The 24,377-nt window shown below is 40.3% G+C and overlaps 1 protein-coding gene across 2 annotated transcripts in view; it reads right to left on the reverse strand.

Moving 5' to 3' along the window:
* The window catches only part of NELL1 (neural EGFL like 1), a 994,502-nt gene that overhangs the window by 39,750 nt on the left and 930,375 nt on the right, over nt 1-24,377 (reverse strand). The window contains exon 16 of one of the 2 annotated variants that reach the window (XM_065936471.1): nt 24,159-24,299. The exons of the other annotated variant lie outside the window; for it this stretch is intronic. Coding sequence (XP_065792543.1) covers nt 24,159-24,299 — 141 coding nt within the window. The remainder of the gene's footprint in view (nt 1-24,158; nt 24,300-24,377) is intronic. 2 annotated transcript variants of the gene reach the window in all.

A 24,377-nucleotide genomic window follows, 5' to 3' on the forward strand; every position in this document is an offset into this window, starting at 1 on the left:
ATTTTGACTTACTTTCAAACTCCAAACAGGTGATGTGTCAGAAAACAAAATTTAACCTGGGGTTTGAATATCCAGCTGTGCATGTTCTGACTTGGAAATCATTACCAGACATTAGTAGTTTGGAAATGAGAACAGACCTTGAGGGTTTATTATTAGTGATATACAAGACAGAGCGCAGAAGCCTCTCCCATAGCTAAAGCAGCATAGCTTCTCTCTGCAGTGGCAGGGAGAAAGCTACAGGGGAAAATGTGTACACTGCACATCAGCAAAATAAGAGAAGGAAACCTGAGGTCTGAGATGGCTTGCAAAATATAAGGCTAATGAGATGTAAGCATAGGAAGTTTCAGGCCCAGACAAGGGAAGTGACAGCCAGGTTCTATGAGTGCAGTCACATCATGCTTTGATAACACGCTCCCCATAGAGCTCAGACTATTAAGAGTGGGGCTGACATACTCAGGACACATCAGAAGAGATACGCCAGCAATACAATGGGCTCAAACTCATCTCAATTGAACAAAACATGAGGTGCTCAGCCTGAAATGTAGACAAGAGAAGAAATCAGTGAGCTACAATTGTGCCTGTTTGAGATGCTATCATGTGTCTCTTAAGAAGTTCCTATGTCCTTCCAGTGTTAACTTTTCAATCTTTATAGTTCCAGCCTCTAACCTTTCTTGAGATAGGAAAAAAAACAACAACAAAAAACTGTCACTGTGGTGTTTCTTATTGCTCCGTGTGTAACTGCATTATTCTCTAATGAGTCTCCCTCTTTTCCCATCTCTGAGCCTTGGTCTCATTGTTTGCAAAGTGTGGGTAAAAAAATATACCCTGGGATAATCTGGTAATTTGAGTAAGCATATAATACAGTGCTTACCATTTAGTAATTGTTCAGAAATGACTAGCTGCTATTGTTGTTCTTGTTTGTATTATTTTTTTCTATCCCAGAGTTTATCTCATCTTATGGATTCCACTAGCCTAATAAACCTGAGCTCTTACTATGCAGCCAGCTCACAACTTCATCTGTTTACTGAGGGATCTCTACTTGAATTATGAATTCTCACATAAATTCTCATGGATTTGATCAGTACTTTGGCCAGCCAAACCCAGAAATGCTAGCACTCCAAGTTCTTTCTGAGCCCTAATCAAAAATGTATTGTATTAAGTGACTAATATCAAAAGAATATAGTTTTCTGACGTTCTATAAACTTCTCGGAGAAGGCAATGGCACCCCACTCCAGGACTCTTGCCTGGAAAATCCCCTGGATGGAGGAGCCTGGTAGGCTGCAGTCCATAGGGTCGCTAAGAGTCGGACATGACTGAACGACTTCACTTTCATTTTTCACTTTCATGCATTGGAGAAGGAAATGGCAACCCACTCCAGTGTTCTTGCCTGGAGAATCCCAAGGATGGGGGAGTCTGGTGGGCTGCCATCTATGGGGTCGTACAGAGTTGGACACGACTGAAGCGACTTAGCAGCATAAACTTCTCATGGTCACTGACTACATTTTTTTTTTTTTTTTTTTTTTTACAGAGTGTACAAATTTGGGTGTTTTACTGCAGATGAAGAGAACAGTTCCTTCTAGGTAGGAAAACAAGAGTAGAATATAAGCAGAGTAACCTTCTAAATTAACCAAAGTAACCTGCTTTCTGCCATGAACAAGTCATGCTTCTTTAGTGATTACATCTGTTCAAAATCAATACAATTCTGACCAGTGGAGAGAATAAATAAAAAATTGATTAACTATTGAAATACTTACTAACCAAAGAGAATTTTACTGCATAGAGAGGCTACACTATTGATGCTGACAACCCTAGATTTATATGTTTTTACACATCTGCTTCTAGGTGGGAGGGTGGGTTGTGCTAGAGCTGCATTTGATGCCAGAAGAAGAACAGTGATGTTTTTGCAGATTACTAAAATGCCTAGCACTGGTCTGTATACATTCTATTGCTATATTCATTGTGTGGCTTAATCTCCTTAACAAAATTTCATCCTCAACTGAAACGAATAAACAGCATGCCCTTTACTTTTATGTTACCTGTATGTCCTTTATGTTACCTTGTATGATTAGCTGGGAAGATACTCTTCTATCTTCCTTATTCATTCAGAAGTAATATTCTGGTATTACTTATCTTTGTGTTTTCCATAGCACCTTTCAGACTGTCTTTCGTCTACTTGAATGTGCATACACAGGTGTCACGTTTGAATCTGATCGAACAACCCTTGTCCTTTGGGGCCTCAGTTTTCTCTTTAAAAAAGTATAGGATTTGTGTAAAATCCTTTCTATGCTCTTATCCATTTTCACCTTTATATGATTACTTTTCACCTTCATAGGACTGAGTTTGTAACTCCAGGTTAGAATATGACTGGTGACAGATGGAGAACAGGAAGGAAATGAATGGAAGAACCCAGTTTCAGGATTAAAAAAAGGGATTTTTTAGAATTAAATCATTTGCTTGGACATTTACTGTTTATTGAAATATCCTTTGCCTCCCTTAATGAACATTTGCAAGCAGGTGCTGAAGAGAAAAAATAATGAAGGGAACAGCATGGTTTTCCTGTTTCATTGAAGCCTTGGCAACGTTACCCTTAGTGACAAATATGCATGGGGAATCCAGCCAGGGTGAAAACCAAAACTAACTCTCTACTTTAACAAATCATGCTCTCAAGAAAGCTGACAGATGAGAAATAATTTCTTATCTCTTCTATGCCAAGAAAAAGCCTTAGGCACCGAGAGGTTACAAAGTAATTTCGTTTACCATCAGAAGCATCTTGCAACTTACAAAGAAATCAGTGGTCAAAAATCATTGTCAATAGTACAGTTCTCAACCAGGTCTCATCTAAATAAGAGACTCAGGCTATGGTCCCTAAGAATTCAAAGACCATCCATGTCTCTTTCTTCTCCTTTCACCCCTCTCTTTATTATAGACCCTGCCTTCTAGGAAGTCTTCCCTGTTGGCTCAGCGGTAGCAGGAGATGTAGGAGACATGCCTTCTATCCCTGGGTTGGGAAGATCCCCTGGAGGGGGAAATGGCAACCCATTCCAGTATTCTTGCCTGGGAAATCCCATGGACAGAGGAGCCTGGATGAGTCCTTCTCTTGCATCTTCTTTCTTTCTTCATATTTCTTCTCCTACTAAACTTATTGGTGAAAATAGATTTGGCTTCCTGTTTTGAAGGGATATTCTCTGGAAAGATCTAGAGGGCTTTTGGGAGAGTCAAGGGAAAAATAAGGCAAAGAGTAGGCAACCTGAACCCACCCTGCCCTAGGCTTTTAAGAGGCAAGTTCTGTTTATTTTGATTTGTCGCTTTGAGTTTTTCTTTTTTTTTTAACCTTACAGGAGGTAAAACCATAAAAGCCAAAATTAAGTTGGTTTCTGTGGAGCCCTATTACAAGGCCACTGGACAAAAATATCTGGAACTAACTGACCAAGCCCCATGGCAACTATTGCCACAAGCCTCTGGATCTAAACCAGCCAGTTCCCTGACCCCGTATTTGGTAAAATACCCACCTAACCAGTTACCTAATACCACTCTTCCAGGAGGAATCTTCTCTGTCTTGAGGCTGTAAAAACTGGTCACTAGCCCACAAAAGGGGTCGACTCTCCCTTGAGCTGGCCCACTGTTCTCATAGTGTCTCCCACTCTAATAAACTTTATTCTCCTCTCAATCGCCTTGTATCTGAAAATTCTTTTCCAACCTGCACACAGCCCCCAATAGTTTCCAGAGAAAAAGCAAAGGAAGCCACAGAGTCGAGTCTCTCCTTGAGCAAACCCTAGTCAGGCTCCTCTGACTAGAGCCCTTTTCTTGACTAGGCCTCAACCTGGGCCTATAAACTGCAGACTCTTAGCACAAATAATTTTGTCCCCCCATGTTAAAAATATCAATAAATCTAGCGTAGATTCTAACAGCTCAAGGTAGCATCCCTAAAGTAAGGACTCTGGCCCCTTTAAGTTCCCTCATGGGGAAGCACAAGACTGCCAAAAGAATCTTCCAGTTGTCCCGGCCAACGTCTGCATGAAGACAGGCCCCCGTCTCCCCTCCTAGTCTCTGTAGGTGAATAGAGATCTAACTGCAGTAAGAGCTGGCGAGCAGACCCAGGCAGTATTCACATGGACCAACACCCTCTTTCTGCTTTTTATAATCTTCCACTTCCCTGATTCTCCCCAAGCCCCTACTTTTCCTCTTTGGACTTGCTCATTGTCCTTTTAGAATGCTCAATCCCCTGTGCACAAATCAAAGTTGAGTTCAATTCACGGTGGACCCTCTTCTCTACTGCTGCAGCTTATTACTGATTAAAATCTGTCTTTGCTACTTTAACTAGAGTCTGATTTTATTTATCTTTGACATGACTCAGGCTGCTCGAGTATAAACAAAAGGAATTCTTACAGTTCATTTGTGGTCCAGCTCAGCTCCTCAGAGTAAGCAGCAGTTAGGTAGGGGTCAAATGTCCTCATTAATAATAGACATGGTTTCTCTGAGAGTCCTTTTATTAATTCACTTATTCAACAAATATTTATTGAGTACATATGATATGCTGCACACTATTCTAGGTATTGGGAATACTACTGCAAAGAAAACAGACAAAACTCCTGCTTGTGGGAAGGTTACATTTTAATAGAGCAATCAAACAGTGAATAATTCTTTACATGTATCTTTTTTAGGAACCTGCAGATGTTTTGGTATTTCAACCATGACTCATTTTATTGTCATGATTAACATGTCTTTGCGAAACAGATTTCTATCTTTTTATTATGCATAATGACAATACTTTATTATACATCATTGTTGAGTCGCTAAGTAATATCCAACTCTTTTATGCCTCCATGGACTGTACCCTAACAGGCCCCTCTGTTCACGGGATTTCCTAGGCAAGACTACTGGAGTGGGTTGCCATCTCCTCCAGGGGATCTTTTCAACCCAGGGATCGAACCTACATCTCCTGCATTGTCAGGTAGATTCTTTACCACTGAGTCACCTGGGAAGCCCTTTATTATGCATAATAACAATAATTTATCATAGTCTTATACATTTACTCCTTAGAGTTTTCAGAATCCTTTCAAATCAGGATCTACTTTGTCCTTTCAAAGAACTTAGAGTGTTAGCACTACCATTACTTTTCATTAAAAGAACCAAGCAGAGGGTCAAATGATTATTGCTTCCTAAATGTTTCTACCAAGTTTATCTCCATGATAGGAAAGAATGAACACTCACTTCTCTGGATCTTGGCCATACATAAAGGGGAAAATACGGGTCTGAAATGTATTTGAGGCTTTATGTTTTCTGTTTTTAAAACTGTTTTTCCTGCTATTTTTTTCAATCCAGCCATTTAGTCAGGATTGTTATGACAGAAAAAATCATTTTGCCCTCAAACCATGGGTAAAGCAAGATTCTTCTTCTAGCTTTGTGTACTCTTTGAGCACTATCTGTACCTTACTATAAGAAATACAGAAACATGGCTAGAGCTTAGAGCTAGTAAATTTCTGAGTTTGGACACAAATAGAGGCATCTTGACGTCAGGTCAGGCTTATCCCTCATTATTACACAATGGCAGGCCCCCAAGTCCACAGAGAACGAACTTTCTGCAAAGACCTAATGGTAAATCTCCAACATAGCAGCCAATACACAGACCCTCCAAATATCAACTGGTGCTCATTATACGTTAAGGCTTCCCAGGTAGCTTAGTGCTAAGGAATCTGCCTGCCAATGCAGGAGACATGGGTATGATCCATGGGTAGGGAGAAGGAAATGGCAACCCACTCCAGTATTCTTGGCTGGAAAATCTCATGGACAGAGGAGCCTGGGGAGCTATCGTCCAAAGGGTCGCAAGAGTTGTACACGGCTTAATGACTGAGCATGCACACACTACATATAAAAGGTAATGCTAAAATAACAAAAGAAAGACCCATCTTTAAAAATCATTGCAATTAATTGGAGCAGATCGAATGCTCACTGTCCACCCTCAATGTAACTAATTCACTCATTTCCATTTCTACTGCTTGGACTATTACAGTAGTAAGTTTCTGTTTTCCCTGCCTAGGTCTTTACAAAAAGAAATTAGATTACTAGATCACACCACTCTCTCATTATTTCAAGGGCTCTTTAGTAGGAAAATGCCCCAGTTTGAGTTGCTTCAAGGTACTATATCTAGGAATTGGCAGAAAAATGAATTTGAACCTATATTTTATTTATATGAAGCCCAAAACTAACTGCTTTAGTAAGCATATCAATTTCTCAGCTGAGAAATTGCTACTCATTGTGTGGCAGAGAACAGACCTTTGTTCTTCACGTTCTCCTTCTATAAAATGAGACATCATACCAAACCTGGAGAGCTGTTGTGAGAACTGCAGGACAAATGTTAGCACACAGGATCTGCTTGGTAATGATCATGATCAAAACTCACATGATTTTGATGGCCTCACTTTTTCAGAAAACATTCCAAGCAAAAGGAACGGGAGGAGAAAAATTGCACAGGTGCAGATAATCACAATGATACATGTATGATAGAGAGTTTGAAACTGTGGGATATGCTATTTACACAGCTATATTTTATATTAAAAAGAGCTACTTAAAAAGTATCAGAGTTTTCACCACAAAATAAATGTTTTAACAACTGTTAGAGACACTAATATGTATGAAATAGAATTCAAAACTTTCAACCCCTTAGCTTAGAATATAAGCCCCTTCATACTCTGGTCTCCTGTTTCCAGGCTTCTTTCTTGCTTTTCCTCACCTATAACATGCCTATATGTATCATGGACTTCATCCACGCTGAAAATCTCACCATCCTTTGAACAGAATTAGATCTCTCCCATGATCCTGTCCCCCGATATTTACCTTAGTATCGACTTTGCCTGGAAAATTTTCTTCTCATCCTATAGACCCAGTGAAAAAGATCACATTTTCTGTGAAAATCCCATATACACTGCTATCTCCACATGCTACAACCCTAACAGGAGCTGGCCATTTTTCCTTCAGTCACTCTATCTTTCTATGATAAACAGCTTTTTATTGTATGGAAATGTGAGAGAGATGTAGGGTTTACTACTACCTCTGAAACACAGAGGATTCTACTTCCCTGAACTCATGCATTCAGACTGGGCTGTATATCTATTTCCAGCCAACAGCCTGTAAGCAAACATCACGTGTGTCACTTCCAGGTCAAATAATTTTGGCAAGACTTTCTCCAGTGCTTTTCCCTGCTATATCAATGAATTCCCATGATCTAGATGGCACACCTTCATCATGTGTAGAGAGTCTGTTACTCTCTACTGCTGAGCGATGTCACAGAAGATATTTGTCCATACCTACAGAGGACTTTTAAGAGAAATAAAGCTTTTGTTGTTTTCTTAATTTAAAAAAAAATCTATGTATTTAGTTTCCCCGCCCACCTCCTCTCTCCCCATTCCTGACGCTGTGCCTAAGACCTAACATGAGGACTTGGCATAGAGCAGACCCTCTCAATACACACTCACTGAATAAGCATATGCTGACAGTGCTTTAGTGGGTTTGGGTACTATAGTTAAAATTCTCTGCTCGTAAACCCACAGGTAGATATTTCACAGTAACATGAATAACCTCAGACTAAAACAATTCGATATTCATTTTAAAGAAGTGGTAGATGCAGATGTCTACCTTGCAGCGTAGATAAGATCTTTGGCTTTAAGACATTCAAACCACACATTTCTGTAATGAAACAACTGCTCACACTGCACTTCAAGAAGCAAGAAGCTGACAACTACATGCAATTCAATTCCATGCAGGGCTCAGAAACTGAGAAAGGAAGGCAGGTGTCTCCCCCGGAGACTGAATTGTAGATTTTCAGATGGAAAGTCGGAGGACTGACTGGGAACACTGAGGCTGGATCCTGGTGTTTCAACACTGGTTTTTACATTGTTGGAATCAGTGTTATTCTGAGACCCCCCACCCCCACCCCCAGTGAAAAATACGGTTCTGCTTCCTCCAAGAGAGGCGTGAACACACACATACACAAACTTGCACACAGGTTCAGGGTGTTCACGGACACCCTCTGAAGCCTTTCAGTGAAACAAAAGACGGAATGGTTTTCAAACTTGAGTGAACATCAGAATCCACTAAAGAGGGAGCATTAAAAAACAGATCACCATGCCCACCCCCAGGTTTGCTTATTCAGTAGGTCTGGGGTGGGGTAGAGAATTTTCGTTTCTCACAACTTCCCAGGTGATGCTGATGAAACTGCTGGTCTAAGGGTCACACTTCTAGAACCTCTGCCCTAAGCTCCATGAAACTCAGCTTCCTGAGTTCACAGGAAGTAATGTTAGGAACTATTTTTAGAAACACTTCCCCCCCTTAGTCTTCTATTGTCACTCATTTGGCACTAACTCTTCAAGAAGGCAGGGGAAAAAAGTCATTTAAAATTTATCAAGAGGGTTTTGCATGGTATTAGCTTCAAGCTCCTGTGCCAGAAAAATCAAAGGACTTCTATTGTTGCTTGATCTTTCTAAATATGCCAAGTTTACACTGAAGGAGAAGACCTTACCGAAAACCCATAATTGCACTTTTTTAGGGGGAAAAAATCAGTTATTTTCTTTGTGTATCAACACAACTATTATTCTCTTGTACAGTCACTGCATGACCCCATCTATGCCTCCAAGAGAGTCCCCTCATAGCTCCCATCCGACTTGCTTCATTTTCTCAGAACTGCCACTGGGCTGACTCACGCAACACAGAATCGTCATGGAGCGCCCCTGGAGGCCTGTATCATCCTTCTTTATATCCCCAGAGCCTAAAGAGGCAGCTGACTTCTAATTACTGCATCTGAGTTGCTGTAGCCAGAGACACTGAACTACCAAGTCTTCATTTAACACAGTAGAAAAGAAAGCAATCTTCTAGATACCATTAAAAAAAAGTACCGGTTAGGCTATAATACATGAAAGACATAAAATACACTTATTCAAATGAGAAACAGGTGTCAAACACATAAGGACTGGGACAATTTAGCTTTGGGACAAAACAGCTATGTCCCAATAAGCTTTTAGAAGATTACTCAATACATGACAGTAAATGTAAGATTACTCAATACATTGTTAATAATCACAGGAAAAAGAATGCAAGAGACAAAAAGGTAGTCAAATGATTGTCTTATAGCAAAATTAATTATTAATTAATAATAGAAATGAATAATAATATAAAAATTGCTGGTAATTAAGGAACATCTGCTGCTGCTAAGTCACTTCAGTTGTGTCTGGCTCTGTGCGACCCCATAGACAGCAGCCCACTAGGCTCCCCCGTCCCTGGGATTCTCCAGGCAAGAAAACTGGAGTGGGCTGCCATTTCCTTCTCCAATATGTGAAAGTGAAGTCACTCAGTCGTGTCTGACTCTTAGCGACCCCATGGACTGCAGCCTACCAGGCTCCTCCATCCATTGGATTTTCCAGGCTAGAGTACTGGAGTGGGGTGTCATTGCCTTCTATGACTTAAGGAACAATTATGCCCAAAAACATTTCACTGCAGAACTGAGGGGGAAAACCCTCCCTATTTTGAACAGCACATTATTCAATGATATTGAACAAATAGGTTCTCCAGAAACATTAGAGGGGGCTATATTCATTCTTGAGTTTTCAGTTAGCATATTCTGGAGTGAAAGTTTAGTTGCTCAGTCGGTCCCAACTCTTTGCGACCCCATGGATTGTAGCCTACCAGGATCCTCCGTCCACGGGATTTTCCAGACAAGAGTACTGGAGTGGGTTGCCATTTCCTTCTCCAAAGGATCTTCCTGACCCGGGGATCGAACCCAGGTCTCTCACATTGCAGACACTTTACTGTCTGAGCCCCCAGGGAAGCACATTCTACAAAGTGCCAAATTCATAGGATACTTAAGAGGGAAAAAGGGTTTAAAGTCAAATAAATTCTGGACACTCTCAACATAAACGCTCTGAAAAGTCCTGCAGTTCATAAGTCACCTTGATTACATAATGTAGAATTTCCCAAATGTATTTACAAGTAAAGCCTCTGCTGAAAAATATCCCAGCATTAGTGTCCTAAGATCCAGACTCTGATAAATGCTCTGTTGAAAGCATCACCTCAGTCTGGTTTGAACAATTCATGTTAACTGCAGGGAAAAGGAAAAGCTTCAATTAGTGACAATTACTTTGTTCCTGTTCTCTTTTGCCAGGCAGAAACCAGGCTCTAGTCAAAAACACAGGCCTGCAAAGCACGGTTGAGGTTTCAATGCAACTGGGAACAGGAAACTGTGAACAGCCATACCCCAGCAGCTGAGCAGAGGGCAAGCCAGCTCCAGCTCCTCAAGTATCCCTGCCTTTCTGACTCTCAAGCTTTGGCTCTGCCTGTTTGTGACCTGATACCTTGCAGAAATACTGGAAGTTCCCACAGCCTCCACCTCGCAGCATGGAAATGCATTGATGACTGATACACTCAGGTGACTTTGACGACCATCACCCTAGACCTCTCTCTCTTGTCCAGACATGTGATAAACCTTACAGTACAATGGGGTGGAGTAAAATCTGATTTCCTCTGTACACACACAGAAACTAAATTTAAAAATTACACTCATCTGTACCATTTTTCTAGATTCCACATGTATACATTAACATATAATTCTTGTTTTTCTGACTTACTTCACTCTCTACACCAGACTCTATGCACATCCACATCTCTACAAATGACCCAGTTTCATTCCTTTTTATGGCTAAGTAATAGTTCATAGTATATACATATACCACATTTCTTTATCTATGTCGGGGAGATATAAGTGGAAGGGGATATGTGTTTACATATAGTCGATTCACTTCATTGTTCAGTAAAAACTAACACAACATTGTAAAGCAATTATACTCCAACAAAAAAAATGAAAAATTATGGGCTTTATACCAGGTGTGTACCCATTAGCACACAGCGAAGTAGAAAATGAGGCAATTATCTGAATAATGATCACCACTGACACCTTAATTTAAGCCTTTCACAAATTACCCACAATTAATACACAACTGACAGAGGCCTTTGAGGGAATAAAAAGAACATGGGCTCTTTCACACATGGCTGTGCTACTTGATCTATTTCCCCTCATTTGCCACCTATAAAGGGCTTCTGAAAGTGAAACGATACACGATTGGCATTCAATACATAAAAATATGGCTTTTATAGCACCATTTTTTGCAGCAAGACTTTATTGGGCAATAAAGAAAGCAATATTCCTGTTGTTTAATATTTCAAAAATATTAAACGTGTACACAGCTCTTAGTAAGGATACTGATGAACACCTTCTGGAAGAAGAAATCTACCAGTTAATAGCTGGATGACCAGGGGCAATTTATCAAACATCTATGAGCCTCAGTTTTTGTCCATCAAGCAGAGATTATCAAAATTCCTACCTGATGGGTGGTTTTGAGGGAAAACATTAGTTAGAAAATGTGAAGATTTTAGAAGAGTGATGAATACAAAGCAACCGAATAACCTTCCCTATTACTAATATTTATTTTTGTATCTATAAACTCTATAACCCTTCCATCCTTCAAGTCTAATCACCCCTATGCAATCCAGTCTGACTGTTCTCTGTGTCTCTCTGATTACTCTCCTCCCTAATTGCCTACATACTTACAGGTTTGACCATATAATTTTACAGTTAATTATAAGGCCTTCTCTGGTGGCTCAGATGGTGAAGAATCTGTCTACAATGCCAGAGACCCAGGTTTGATCCCTGGGTCAGGAAGACTCCCTGGAGAAGATCATGGCAACCCACTCCAGTATTCCTGCCTGGAGAATCCCATGGACAGAGAAGCCCGGAGGTTACAGTTCATGGGTTGCAGAGTTGAACATGACTGACTTACTAAGACACACCTAAGATGATAACCTGTATCAGAATGCTATTGGTTGTTTCATGTATGATGATTTTTATCTTCAACTTGGTGTTTTAAAGTCCCTAAGGGGTGAATTCTCTGCATCCTTCCTAGCACCTAACTTAAGAAGACCACAGCAGGATTATTTTTATGGATATAGTAAATATAACAACATTGCAATCCTTGTAAAGAGTTTTTTTTTTTTTTTTTTGAATAATTTTCTAGTTTTCTTCCTCTTCATTATTGCCCAGGTGATCTCCATTTAGATTAGAATGGAGGCTCCTGGCTCTCCATACACTGCACACAGCTTCAGGGCTCCAAGTTGTTTAATCTGCTCCTTGGCTGGTCACAGTTCCATTAGGAAAGTGTTTGTCATTGAAAAGATACTAATCAGGGCCAGGGGTGGCTTAAAGGATACTCCCTAGAGTTAGTTTGAGGTCTGTTAGAATAATTCCCTGAAATGTCTTTAGTTCTAGAACTGAAGTGGATAACTGCACAGTCCTGTTGTATCAGCCCAGATAGGCTGAGGGTGACCAATGAACCTTAGGTTCACACCTGAGTTTAGTGAGATGAATATTATTCTGACACCATTTTGTGAAATTATATTTTTGAAATGTTTATCATCGAAACTGAGGAAGGCTATTTGCCTTCCTTGAGAAGTCCCCCAAATATACTCAATTTAACTTACAGTTAAGCAGCTCCAGGCTTATATATGCATGGCTGGATGTGCAGGGAAGCAGGAAACTTGCTGAGGTCTGAGAGGACACATTTCTCATCTGATTTAACATTTACAGCTGTGTGTTAATACCCACTATAAGGCCCTTTCTAGGACCCCAGAATATCTCCTCCACTAGAAGCTGGGAAGTGTTCTTTCTCTATTCTGTGTCCTGACTATACCAGTCCTTTTCCATATTATTTCCAGACCCAGGTGGTATCTGTCCCTGTTTCTCTGTCCATTCAAAAGTGGCAATTTTATGCCACACAGCTGAGGTCCTCTGAGTCCTCAAACAATAGCCCCACATACTTCACACCACTGCTAGTTAAATGCATAAAGCTATTTAAAACAGCAACAGGGCCAGGTGGTATCTGCCTTTGGGAAGTCCTTAAATAAGAGTTCATTTATTACTTGCCTGAAAACCAAATCTTAAGTTCTTTGGCAACAAGTGTCAATTTTGAAGTTAATGAGATATCATTAAATATTATCAAGGAAGGTTGGGGGACAGGGGCTGTTTCAAGAAAATACTTTCATGGAATGAAACAGTGAACAATGACAATACTGTTGTTTGCAGAGAGAAAATCCAATGAGTATTATGAGATGGACATGTATGCCTCTGTCTCTTAAATTTTCTTAGCTCGAAATACTGTGATGCACAGAGATATCTTCACCACCTGGCACATCTCTTCTCTGGAACAGAGGGAAAGCACGCTTGAGCCATTTTTGCTTAAAAAACTTTTTATGCAAACTCCTTTCAGATCAGAACAACTCATGAAATTCACGTTTCTTCCTGTTTTGCTCTGTCAGGAAATTCATAAATATCTTGTTAAATCTCATAGTTAGTATGTTTCCTTTATTTTTCAAGTATTTCTTTGTTAATAGGTTTATAGAATGTATGTTCTTTGTATATAGTAACTACCTTTAAGAGGCAGGGGATAAATAAATGAGTGAAAGATCAAACATAATTAGTTAAAAAATCTACTTGGACCATTTCTCATACTCTTGATTCCCCATCCCTTGCTTTCCTTTTTCACTCAGATTCATATCATCAGAAATGCAGGGAAGGTAATGGCATCAGTAGATAGCCAGGTGATACTACTGTCAAGGCTTAGATGCTATCAGATTAATTGTCAAGAATCTGCCATCTTGAAATCCTGCCCCTGGTCCACCTGGAGGGCCCAATTACACAGTCCATGAGTCCCTTAGATAAAGCAGTCCCCCAATCTCTTTTTTTCCCTCTTTTTAAAAATTTAAAAAATTTTTTTCCATTTATTTTTATTAGTTGGAGGCTAATTACTTTACAGTATTGTAGTGGTTTTTGCCATATATTGACATGAATCAGCCATGGATTTACATGTATTCCCCATCACGAACCCCCCTCCCACCTCCCTCTCCATCCCATCCCTCTGGGTCTTCCCAGTGCACCAGCCCCGAGCACTTGTCTCATGCATCCAACCTGGGCTGGTGATCTGTTTCACCCTTGATAATATACATGTTTCTATGCTGTTCTCTCAAAATATCCCACCCTCACCTTCTCCCACAGAGTCCAAAAGTCTGTTCTGTACATCTGTGTCTCTTTTTCTGTTTGGCATATAGGGTTATCATTACCATCTTTCTAAATTCCGTATATATGTGTTAGTATGCTGTAATGTTCTTTATCTATCTGGCTTACTTCACTCTGTATAATGGGCTCCAGTTTCATCCATCTCATTAGAACTGATTCAAATGAATTCTTTTTAACGGCTGAGTAATATTCCATGGTGTATATGTACCACAGCTTCCTTATCCATTCGTCTGCTGATGGGCATCTAGGTTGCTTCCATGTCCTGGCTATTATAAACAGTGCTGTGATGAACACTGGGGTACACATGTCTCTTTCAGATCCCCCAATCTCTTGATTCAGACAGAACACAGCAACTCTTTGTCCAGGTCTCACTCATATTCTCTTTGTCTCATTGGCCCCCCAACTGCACTGCTTAGCATCTCCCCTGTCTGTGGACTCATTACAGGTCCCCCCACTTCCAGACAGCTTTACATACTCAAAGGAGAAGGTTGGGATCAAAGACACCTGGATTATGGCCTCTGTGTGCCACTTACTGACTGGAATTTGGGATGTCATCTTAATCCTTGGGATCTTATTTCTCTCACCTTTAAAATGACAATAGTAAAAGTGCTTCCCTCCTAAGGTAGTTATGAGAACTAAATTAGATAATGCATGAGGTTCCCTGACACATGTTATAGGGATTTGGTTCAAGATAATGGCTCACATTTACTAAGCACTTAAAACACAACTGCTGAATGGTTTTTTCCTTCATGTTAGCTTATTTAATCCTCACAGCAACTTATGAGGTTGGCACTTTGGTAAATTGCTCAGTGCCTGGCAGAAAGTAAGCTCTCAATAAATGTTAGCTCTTGTTAGATTCACCATTGCTATCTTCATCAGACAGACAAGAAGGATAGTTCAATGTTGCCTCATACTATTTACTACATGCTAGGATTTTTGCATATAGAAGCACTTATATTACACACAAAAAAATTCCACGAGGAGATATTATTTAATCATCATGTATGGAGGAAGCTAAGGTTTCAGTTCAGTTCAGTTCAGTTGCTCAGTTGTGTCTGACTCTTTGCGATCCCATGAATCACAGCACGCCAGGCTTCCCTGTCCATCACCAACTCCCGGAGTTTACTCAAACTAATGTCCATCGAGTCAGTGATGCCATCCAGCCATCTCATTCTCTGTCATCCCCTTCTCCTCCTGCCCCCAATCCCTCCCAGCATCAGGGTCTTTTCCCATGAGTCAACTCTTCACATGAGGTAACCAAAGTACTGGAGTTTCAGCTTCAGCATCAGTCCTTCCAATGAACACTCAGGACTGATCTCCTTTAGGATGGACTGGTTGGATCTCCTTGCAGTTCAAGGGACTCTCAAGAGTATTCTCCAATACCACAGTTCAAAAACATCCATTTTTCAGTGCTCAGCTTTCTTCACAGTCCAACTCTCACATCCATACATGACCACTGGAAAAACCATAGCCTTGACTAGACGGACCTTTGTTGGCAAAGTAATGTCTCTGCTTTTTAACATGCTATCTAGGTTGGTCATAACTTTCCTTCCAAGGAGTAAGCGTCTTTTAATTTCATGACTGCAGTCACCACCTGCAGTGATTTTGGAGCCCCCAAAAATAAAGTCAGACACTGTTTCCACTGTCTACCCATCTATTTCCCATGAAGTGATGGGACCAGATGCCATGATCTTAGTTTTCTGAATGTTGAGCTTTAAGCCAACTTTTTCACTCTCCTCTTTCACTTTCATCAAGAGACTTTTTAGTTCCTCTTCACTTTCTGCCATAAGGGTTGTGTCATCTGCATATCTGAGGTTATTGATATTTCTCCCGGCAATCTTGATTCCAGCTTGTGCTTCTTCCAGCCCAGCATTTCTCATGATGTACTCTGCATATAAGTTAAATAAGCAGGGTGGCAACATACAGCCTTGACATATTCCTTTTCCTATTTGGAACCAGACTGTTGTTCCATGTCCAGTTCTAACTGTTGCTTCTTGACCTGCACACAGGTTTCTCAAGAGGCAGGTCAGGTGGTCTGGTATTCCCATCTCTTTCAGAATTTTCTACAGTTGATTGTGATCCACACAGTCAAAGGCTTTGGCATAGTCAATAAAGCAGAAATGGATGCTTTTCAGGAACTCTCTTGCTTTTTTGATGATCCAGCAGATGTTGGCAATTTGATCTCTGGTTCCTCTGCCTTTTCTAAATCCTGCTTGAACATCTGGAAGTTCACAGTTCACATATTGCTGAAGCCTTGCCTGGAGAATTTTGAGCATTACTTTACTAGCATGTGAGATGAGTGCAATTGTGCGGGAGTTTGAGCATTCTTTGGGATTGCCTGTCTTAGGGATTGGAATGAAAACTGACCTTATCCAGTCCTATGACCACTGATGAGTTTCCCAAATTTGCTAGCATATTGACTGCAGCACTTTCACAGCATCATCTTTCAGGATTTGAAATAGCTCAACTGAAATTCCATCACCTCCACTAGCTTTGTTCATAGTGATGCTTTCTACAGCCCACTTGATTTCACATTCCAGGATGTCTGGCTCTAGGTGAGTGATCACACCATCCTGATTATCCGGGTCATGAAGATCTTTTCTGTACAGTTCTTCTGTGTATTCTTGCCACCTCTTCTTAATATCTTCTGCTTCTGTTAGGTCCATACCATTTCTGTCCTTTATCAAACCTATCTTTGCATGAAATGTTCCCTTGGTATCCCTGATTTTCTTGAAGAGATTTCTAGTCATTTCCATTCTGTTATTTTCCTCTATTTCTTTGCATTGATTGCTGAGGAAGGCTTTCTTATCTCTCCTTCCTAAGGTTTAGAAGTTAAATGGTTTGCCAAATACAACTCAGCTAGAAAGTGGCCTAGTTGGAATCTGAATCCCAGCAATCCCATATGTACTTGAAACCTGCCTCTCCTGTATGTATCACAGTTACCTGCTAAGTCTTTATATTCCTCCACCCACCTCAGTGAGGTTCATCACAGGGGGCATCTCCAGCCCCTACCTCTTTTTATTTCCACTCCTATGAGAACCAGGCATTGGGCAATGACAGCAGAACCCAATCATTCGTAGACCATTTCAATCAACTCTGACACATCAATCAATAAAAAGTGAAACCCCCTTTCCAAGAGACTCCAGTGGAACATTTTCCTGTTGTTTATGTTGCTTGGCATGTTCACACTGGTTGCAGCAGCTGCTCTGACAAGTAAATCCTCACCAGGCTGTTTATAGTGACCAGAGCAGACTCCACAGTCTGGGAACTTACTTCATACAACCGAGTCCCATAGAGGAGACCATAATCGGACCAAGAGGTGCCACATCCCAAAGAATAGCTACATGTCTATAAGTCATAAAGAATCGATGAAGACAACAAACTTAATCTGCTAAGTTCCAAAAAACAGGTGCAAACACATGGCTGTGACAATATATAAGAGGTAGGCAATTTTATTATTATTAGAGAGCTATGACAGTGTCTCTGCTAATTTAAAATTCTTTCCAGTCACTTGTTCAGTTCATTTCAGTTGCTCAGTCATGTCTGACACTTTGAGACCCCATGGACTTCAGCAGACCAGGCTTCCCTGTCCATCACCAACTCCCAAAGTTTACTCAAACTCATGTCCATCGCATCACTGATGCCATGCAACCATCTCATCCTCTGTCATCCCCTTCTCCTCCCACCTTCAATCTTTCCTAGCATCAGGGTCTTTTCCAATGAGTTGGTTCTTCACATTAGGTGGCCAAAGTACTGGAGTTTCAACTTCAGCATCAGTACTTCCAATGAATATTCAGGACTGATTTCCTTTGGGATTGACTGCTTTGACCTCCTTCCAGAGTCTTCTCTCTCAAGAGTCTTCTCCAACATCACAGTTCAAAAGCATCAGTTCTTCAGTGCTCAGCTTTCTTTACAGTCCAACTCTCACATCCATACATGACTACTGAGAAAACCATAGCTTTGATTAGACAGACCTTTGTTGGTAAAGTAATGTCTCTGCTTTTTAACATGCTGTCTAGGTTGGTCATAGCTTTCCTCCCAAGGAGCAAGCATTTTTTAAGTTCATGGCTGCAATCACCATCTGCAGTGATTTTGGAGCCCAAAAAAATAGTCTGTCACTGTTTCCATTGCTTCCCCATCTATTTGCCATGAAATGAAGGGACCGGATGCCATGATCTTGGTTTTCTGAATGTTGAGTTTTAAGCTAACTTTTTCACTCACTTGTAGATGTTAAAAAATGACTTCCATCTATCCAGTAACAGACCAACTGAATTAGAATCTCTAGTTGTGTGATACCCCATTGTAAGTATATTTAAAAAGCTATGTAGGTGAATCTAGTGTGAAGCAAATTTAAGAATCCCTGGTTCAGGGGGTAGAACTTCATCAGGATTTCAACAAGCAGAAGGTGGGATAGAGAGACAGGGAAAAGCATACAAGCAAAGGAGTAAAGATTGCAGGGTTTGAAAAGACTGGAAGAAATATTTGAGGAGGCTTGAGAATCCATGTTAAGCATGAGAGGGAACAGAGGGAAATGAAGATTCAAAGGCAGAAGCAAATCATAGAGACCGACTGACATCCAAGGGAGTTAGAATCTCATTTTCAAAATATGTAAAATCCTGTTCTTCATACATATATTCTCATGAATATATAATTCATTCTTTCCAAATGGCCAAGATAGCTATGCCTTGATAAAAAGGAACTGTTCAGAGCTTCTGTGTTAATATTGAGAATCACTGACTCCCACCACTGCATCCAAACACAGAGTACACTGGACCCTACAGTAAGAAGGCAGAACTGTCATCTTCTTCAATAAATGTGAAAAGTGAAAGTGTTCAGTCGTGTCCAACTCTTTGCAACCACATGGACTGCAGCCCACCAGGCTCCTCTGTCCATGGAACTCTCCAGACAAGAATACTATAGTGGGCAACCACTCCCTTCCCCAGAGAATCATCCCAATAAATACAAGCTAGTAAATCTGTGTGTGTCCCTCTCTCCTGGAATTATAAACAAGCAAATGAGAGTGAGACGGGGAAACAAGGAGGCTGATAAACTCCTCAAGGATGATTCTGTCTCTACAATACCTAAACTAGTCATTTCTTCAACCGTATGATCAATATACTTTAGGAGAAAGAGGCAATAGGAAATCTTGCAAGGGTGCTGTTCTTTATGACATTACTAACATTGGATGTTTACAGTAACTGATGAAGTCAATATAGCAGGTGTTATCCTCACCTAAGAAAAATGGCATGAAGTGACATGTGACTCTTCCCTTAAAAGCCTACAACTGCCACATTTTAGATTCCAACATATGCCATCCCTGCTATTGTCTGGGGAAAAAAACATAGCTGATTGCATATTCCTAAAACACTGTCTTAGATGCTGCTATTGCTTTTAAATGTAAGCATTAGTAGCTGATGTTATTTACAGCTTATTTTATGTACTAATTTTCAGTGCTATTAAGCTACGTTATTATGATTCAGAATATTTCAAGTTATAAATCCCCCAAGAACAGAGATCTTATCTTCTTCAAACCCATATTCCCAGAAGGCTTAACACAGTACTGGTGTAATGGTTGTTCTTAATAAATACTGGTTTCTGAAACAAAAGACTCACATGATGTTGTGATGCTTAGCATCTTATGTTACTCACTGCAGTCTACACAACTAGTTGTGTCAGCCCCAATACAAGATAAACTTGTCCTGATAGAGTTCCATCCATTCCTTCAATCACTGACACATAAGAATTGAATGCCTACATTGTGTGTACACAGTAAAGAAACGAATGTACAATGGTCAAATACAGACAAGGTTTCTGCCCTCCAAGAATCTGTACATTTGTGGCAGGAGACAGTTACACATATGCATATGCACAATACGTATGAAAGCAAAAAAAAATGCTATAAAAGACATAAAAGAGAGTGATATAATGAAGCAACTACTTCAGATAAAATGGTCAGGGAGAGTCTCCTCAAAAAGGTGGCCTTTGAGCTAAGAATTAAATGAAGAAAGAAGTTTACAAATAACACGTACTAGAGAAGGTATTAAGAAAAGGGGAACTTCCTACACTTCTGGTGGGAATGTAAATTGGTGTAGCCACTGTAGAATGGGCTTCCCTGGTGTCTCACTGGTTTAGAACCCTCATGGCAATGCAACAGATGTAAGAGACATGAGTCTGATCCCTGGGTCAGGAAGATCCCCTAGAGGAGGGCATGGCAACCCACTTTAGTGTTCTTGCCTAGAGAATCCCAATGGACAGAGGAGCCTCGTGGGCCACAGTCCATAAAGTTGCAAAGAGTTGGACATGACTGAAGCGACTTAGCATGCAGGCATGCACTGTGGAATGCAGTATGGAGGTTAAATAGAACTATCATAGGTTCTAGATCTAGCAACTAGGTCTAGCAATAGGTCTAGCAACTCTACTCTGGGTATATATCTGGAAAAACAAAACTTAAATGTGAAAAGATACATGCATTCAGTGTTCATAGTAGCACTTATTTGCAAAAGGCAAGCCATGGAAACAACCCAAGTGTCCATCAACAACTGATCAGCTTAAGAAAATGTGGTATATATGTGTGTGTATACACACACACACACACACACACACACACACAAAATGCGACATTACTCAGTAATAAAAAAGGAACAAACTACTGCCTTTTGCAGCAAAATGGATGGATGTAGGGAACATTATACTAAGTGATATGTCAGAGAAAGAAAAATAATATATGATATCACTTAAATGTATAATCTAAAAACATGATACAAATGAACTTATTTACAAAACAGACCCACAAACATGGAAAACAAACTTTGGGATACCAAAAGGGAAGTGGAAGGAGGGAGGGACAAATAGGAGTATGAGATTAACAGATACAAACTACTATATATAAAATAGATAACAAGGATTTGTTGTATAGCACAGAAAATTATGTCCAGTATCTTGTAATAACTTTTAATGGACTATAATTTGCAAAGAAAAAGAAAATCACTATGCTATACACAGGCTTCCCAGGTGGTGCTAGTGGTAAAGAACCCATCTGCCAATGCAGGAGACAACAAAGATGTGAGTTTGAGCCCTGGGTTGGGAAGATCCCCTGGAGGAGGGCATGCTACTCACTCCAGTATTCTTGCCTGGAGAATCCCATGGACAGAGGAGCCTGGCTGGCTACAGTCCATAGGACTGCAAAGAGTCCGGCATGTTTGAAGCAACTTAGCACGCATGCATGCTATACACATGAAGTTAACACAACATTGTAAATCAGCTATATTTCATTTTAAAAACATGCAAGAAAACAGATACTGAGTGTTCCAGACAGAGAGTGTTCCAGACAGTGTTCCAGCAAAGGCAAAGTCCCTAAAACCAGGTGATTTCACTGTCACATGCAAGACATGAAAAGATCAGAAAGGCTAACACATTTAAGAGATAAGCCGAATAAGTGGACAAAGACAATGCCACCTAAAGTCTGGAGGAAAGACCATGCAAAGAGTTAGAAATTTATTTTACATTTACTGGGAAGGCATTAGAAGGATATAACAAGAAAGTGATATGATCAGATTTATACATCTATTATGCCAAGAAATATTCTGAACCAACCGTGCTTTCAATTACCAAAAAAAAAAAAAAAAAAAAAACCTAAATGATGGTCAGATTCCTGTTCTTAGTCAGACTCATTTACAAAGCTATTTTTAGTGAGGAAATGAAAGGGAATTCAGATGAACAATTATCCAAATTTAAAATGTTACTAATAAAAACAATCCTAGTTTCTTGCCAAAGACTCCAGCTCACCAATGTCTTCCTGTGCAGAGCTGGAATCAGTTCATGGACGAAGAAAGTGCATCCCTGGGGAGGCAGAGCTCTGTTCCCCCAGGCACACCACTCAGCGTGGCAGAGAGAAATCAGTAGGTGAGGTGACTATGACATCTGTCGTCCTAGCAGGGACATTTATGACAGTGACAGGGCATGACTGATAATTACATCAGAACAGGCATAAAGTGGGATTGTCCCTGGCATTTGGGATGTAGGGTCACCTTTGACCTAGGCTTGTATCTCTACTTGTACCAAATAAGCTATGAGGTCAGAACCAAGGTGTTACCCTTTCTGTGACTATGTTTCTTTATTGGACAGATGAACTATGGTTGCATTTTCTCATTTACTGAACACCAATTACCAAAGTGTCTCACTGGAGAGACAGAAGAATAACCCTTATTTTATGTTTACAGACTAGTCCAAGAACAATAAACTGAACAACAGAACAGCTACAGAAACATATGCCAGGATAGAAGCTCTAGAGTTAGCAGAGAAAAGGAGGGAGAACTCCTATGAACACGTCAAAGAACGCTTCATGGCGATCTGGTAAAACCTTTGCTGAAGTTAGGAAAATGAATGGAAATTCATTTTCAAATCAACATGATCAGCTCTGAGTCAGAGCTCTGCTCCATTCCACCCAGAGAGGGTCGGCACATGCAAAGGCGCAGAAGTGTGCGACACCGTGGCACATCTTAGGAAGTTATCAGTCGTGTCAACGAGGTGATCTCCATGGTCTTTCATGAACAAAAAGCTAAGCATTCCATATTTACTGATAGCAAATACAGTTTTTAAAAGTGAAAGTTTTGTTTTTAGCCCCCAAATGTAATATCACATATGTCAACATTCTATCTTTCTATCTCCAATAACAACAGCCATTTGATCTATCCCTATTCACATAACATCTATCTACTACAAGTTACACATATGCAGAAGTTCCTGGATGTGTGTAAAGGAATTATATGAAGACACAGATAAATGTAAAGTTCTTCGTGAAGTTGCAAATCATTGCTTTAACAATAAAATGAATAGGAATGGAGTATGGGGCAGAGTGCTGAGTATGCAGAAACATATGAACATTTCCATTTTACACACGAGATAACTGAGGTACAGTTTAGATGAGATCTTGCCACATACTTAGCCATGGCAGAGCTGGAATCTGACTGCAGGGAGTCTGGCTCAAGGGTCTATGCCTGCAACAACTACGTTGCATGCCTTTCAACAGTAATACCAAGACTGCACTGGACAAGCTATGTGCTTACTGTTCCCTAATTCATATCTGCTTCAGAGCTCAACTCAGGGCAGAAGTTGTAAAAACACTGATTGGTTCTTAGCAGCAACCTTTAGGAAAAAAAAAAAGATACGCAGTGAGCAGAGACAATGGATTTTCAAAATCAAATTTCCACTTTCTAATTCAGCATTCTGAACTTTGAGAACTCATGGTCAGAATGCTTGCCCTCTGGGTCAGCTCAAATCAGCATTAAGAATTCAGCTGAGTCCACATGACATGAAATAACTGGATTGGTTAAGGTTCTCATGGAAACAATTACATTCTTGATCAGTTGTTTAGATTTCATGAAAGGTATAAGGTCTTAAAGGTGAAGAACTCCATCTGTTAACTTTCTCTGTTCAGCAAGTAACAGAACCATAAGCAGAAAAGGGATTAAAGGAGACCTTGCAAAGATGATGGCAGCGGTAATAGCAACAATAATAAGGTTAATTTGACTCTATTATATTTGTGCATCAATCCAAAGCTTATAATCTTTAAATATATGGCATCTCATTTAAATCTAATAATATAAATATGTGCATTATTATCCTCATTTTTATATATTCACAGATGAAGGCTCAGAGAGGTGCAGTGACATTTGTAGTACAAGAGCTGAGATTTAAACTGAACTTTCTACGTCCGGTAATATTTCCTTTTCTCCCACAGCTGCATCTCAAACTGCAAAAAAATTCCAGCAAGTCACCAAGGTTTCCTTCAGAAAGAACTAAACACCACAGCCCGCAGACCCAGGCTTTGTCCTCTGACTGCCCTAGTTTTTGAACAATAGTTCTAAAACTCTACATTGCATAATCCCTGGCCTGCTCCCTGAATTGTAGAGGGAGCAAATTTGAAAACTGATGAGTTTAACCAGTGAGGGGTCATATTTTAACACTGGGAGCTGAATAGACTACCAAAGCAGGCTGCCTTTCCTGCAAAGGTCCAGAGGGATGGAGGGCATGACTGAAAGCTTCTTACCAACACAGGACTCCCCGGACAGTGAATAAGTCCCATCGTCATGGAAACCGCTTCTGCACTCACAGTGGTACCACCCTGGCAGGTTAACGCAGCGGGAATGGTTGTGGCACTCAATGATCCCCTCTGTACATTCATCAATATCTGCCTCAGAGAAAAACACAAGCCCACCGTGACATTAATTTCTTTTGACACTAACCTTTTAATAAACACCTAACACAC

Source organism: Muntiacus reevesi, chromosome 5, assembly GCF_963930625.1.
Source record: "Muntiacus reevesi chromosome 5, mMunRee1.1, whole genome shotgun sequence".
Lineage (NCBI taxonomy): Eukaryota > Metazoa > Chordata > Mammalia > Artiodactyla > Cervidae > Muntiacus > Muntiacus reevesi.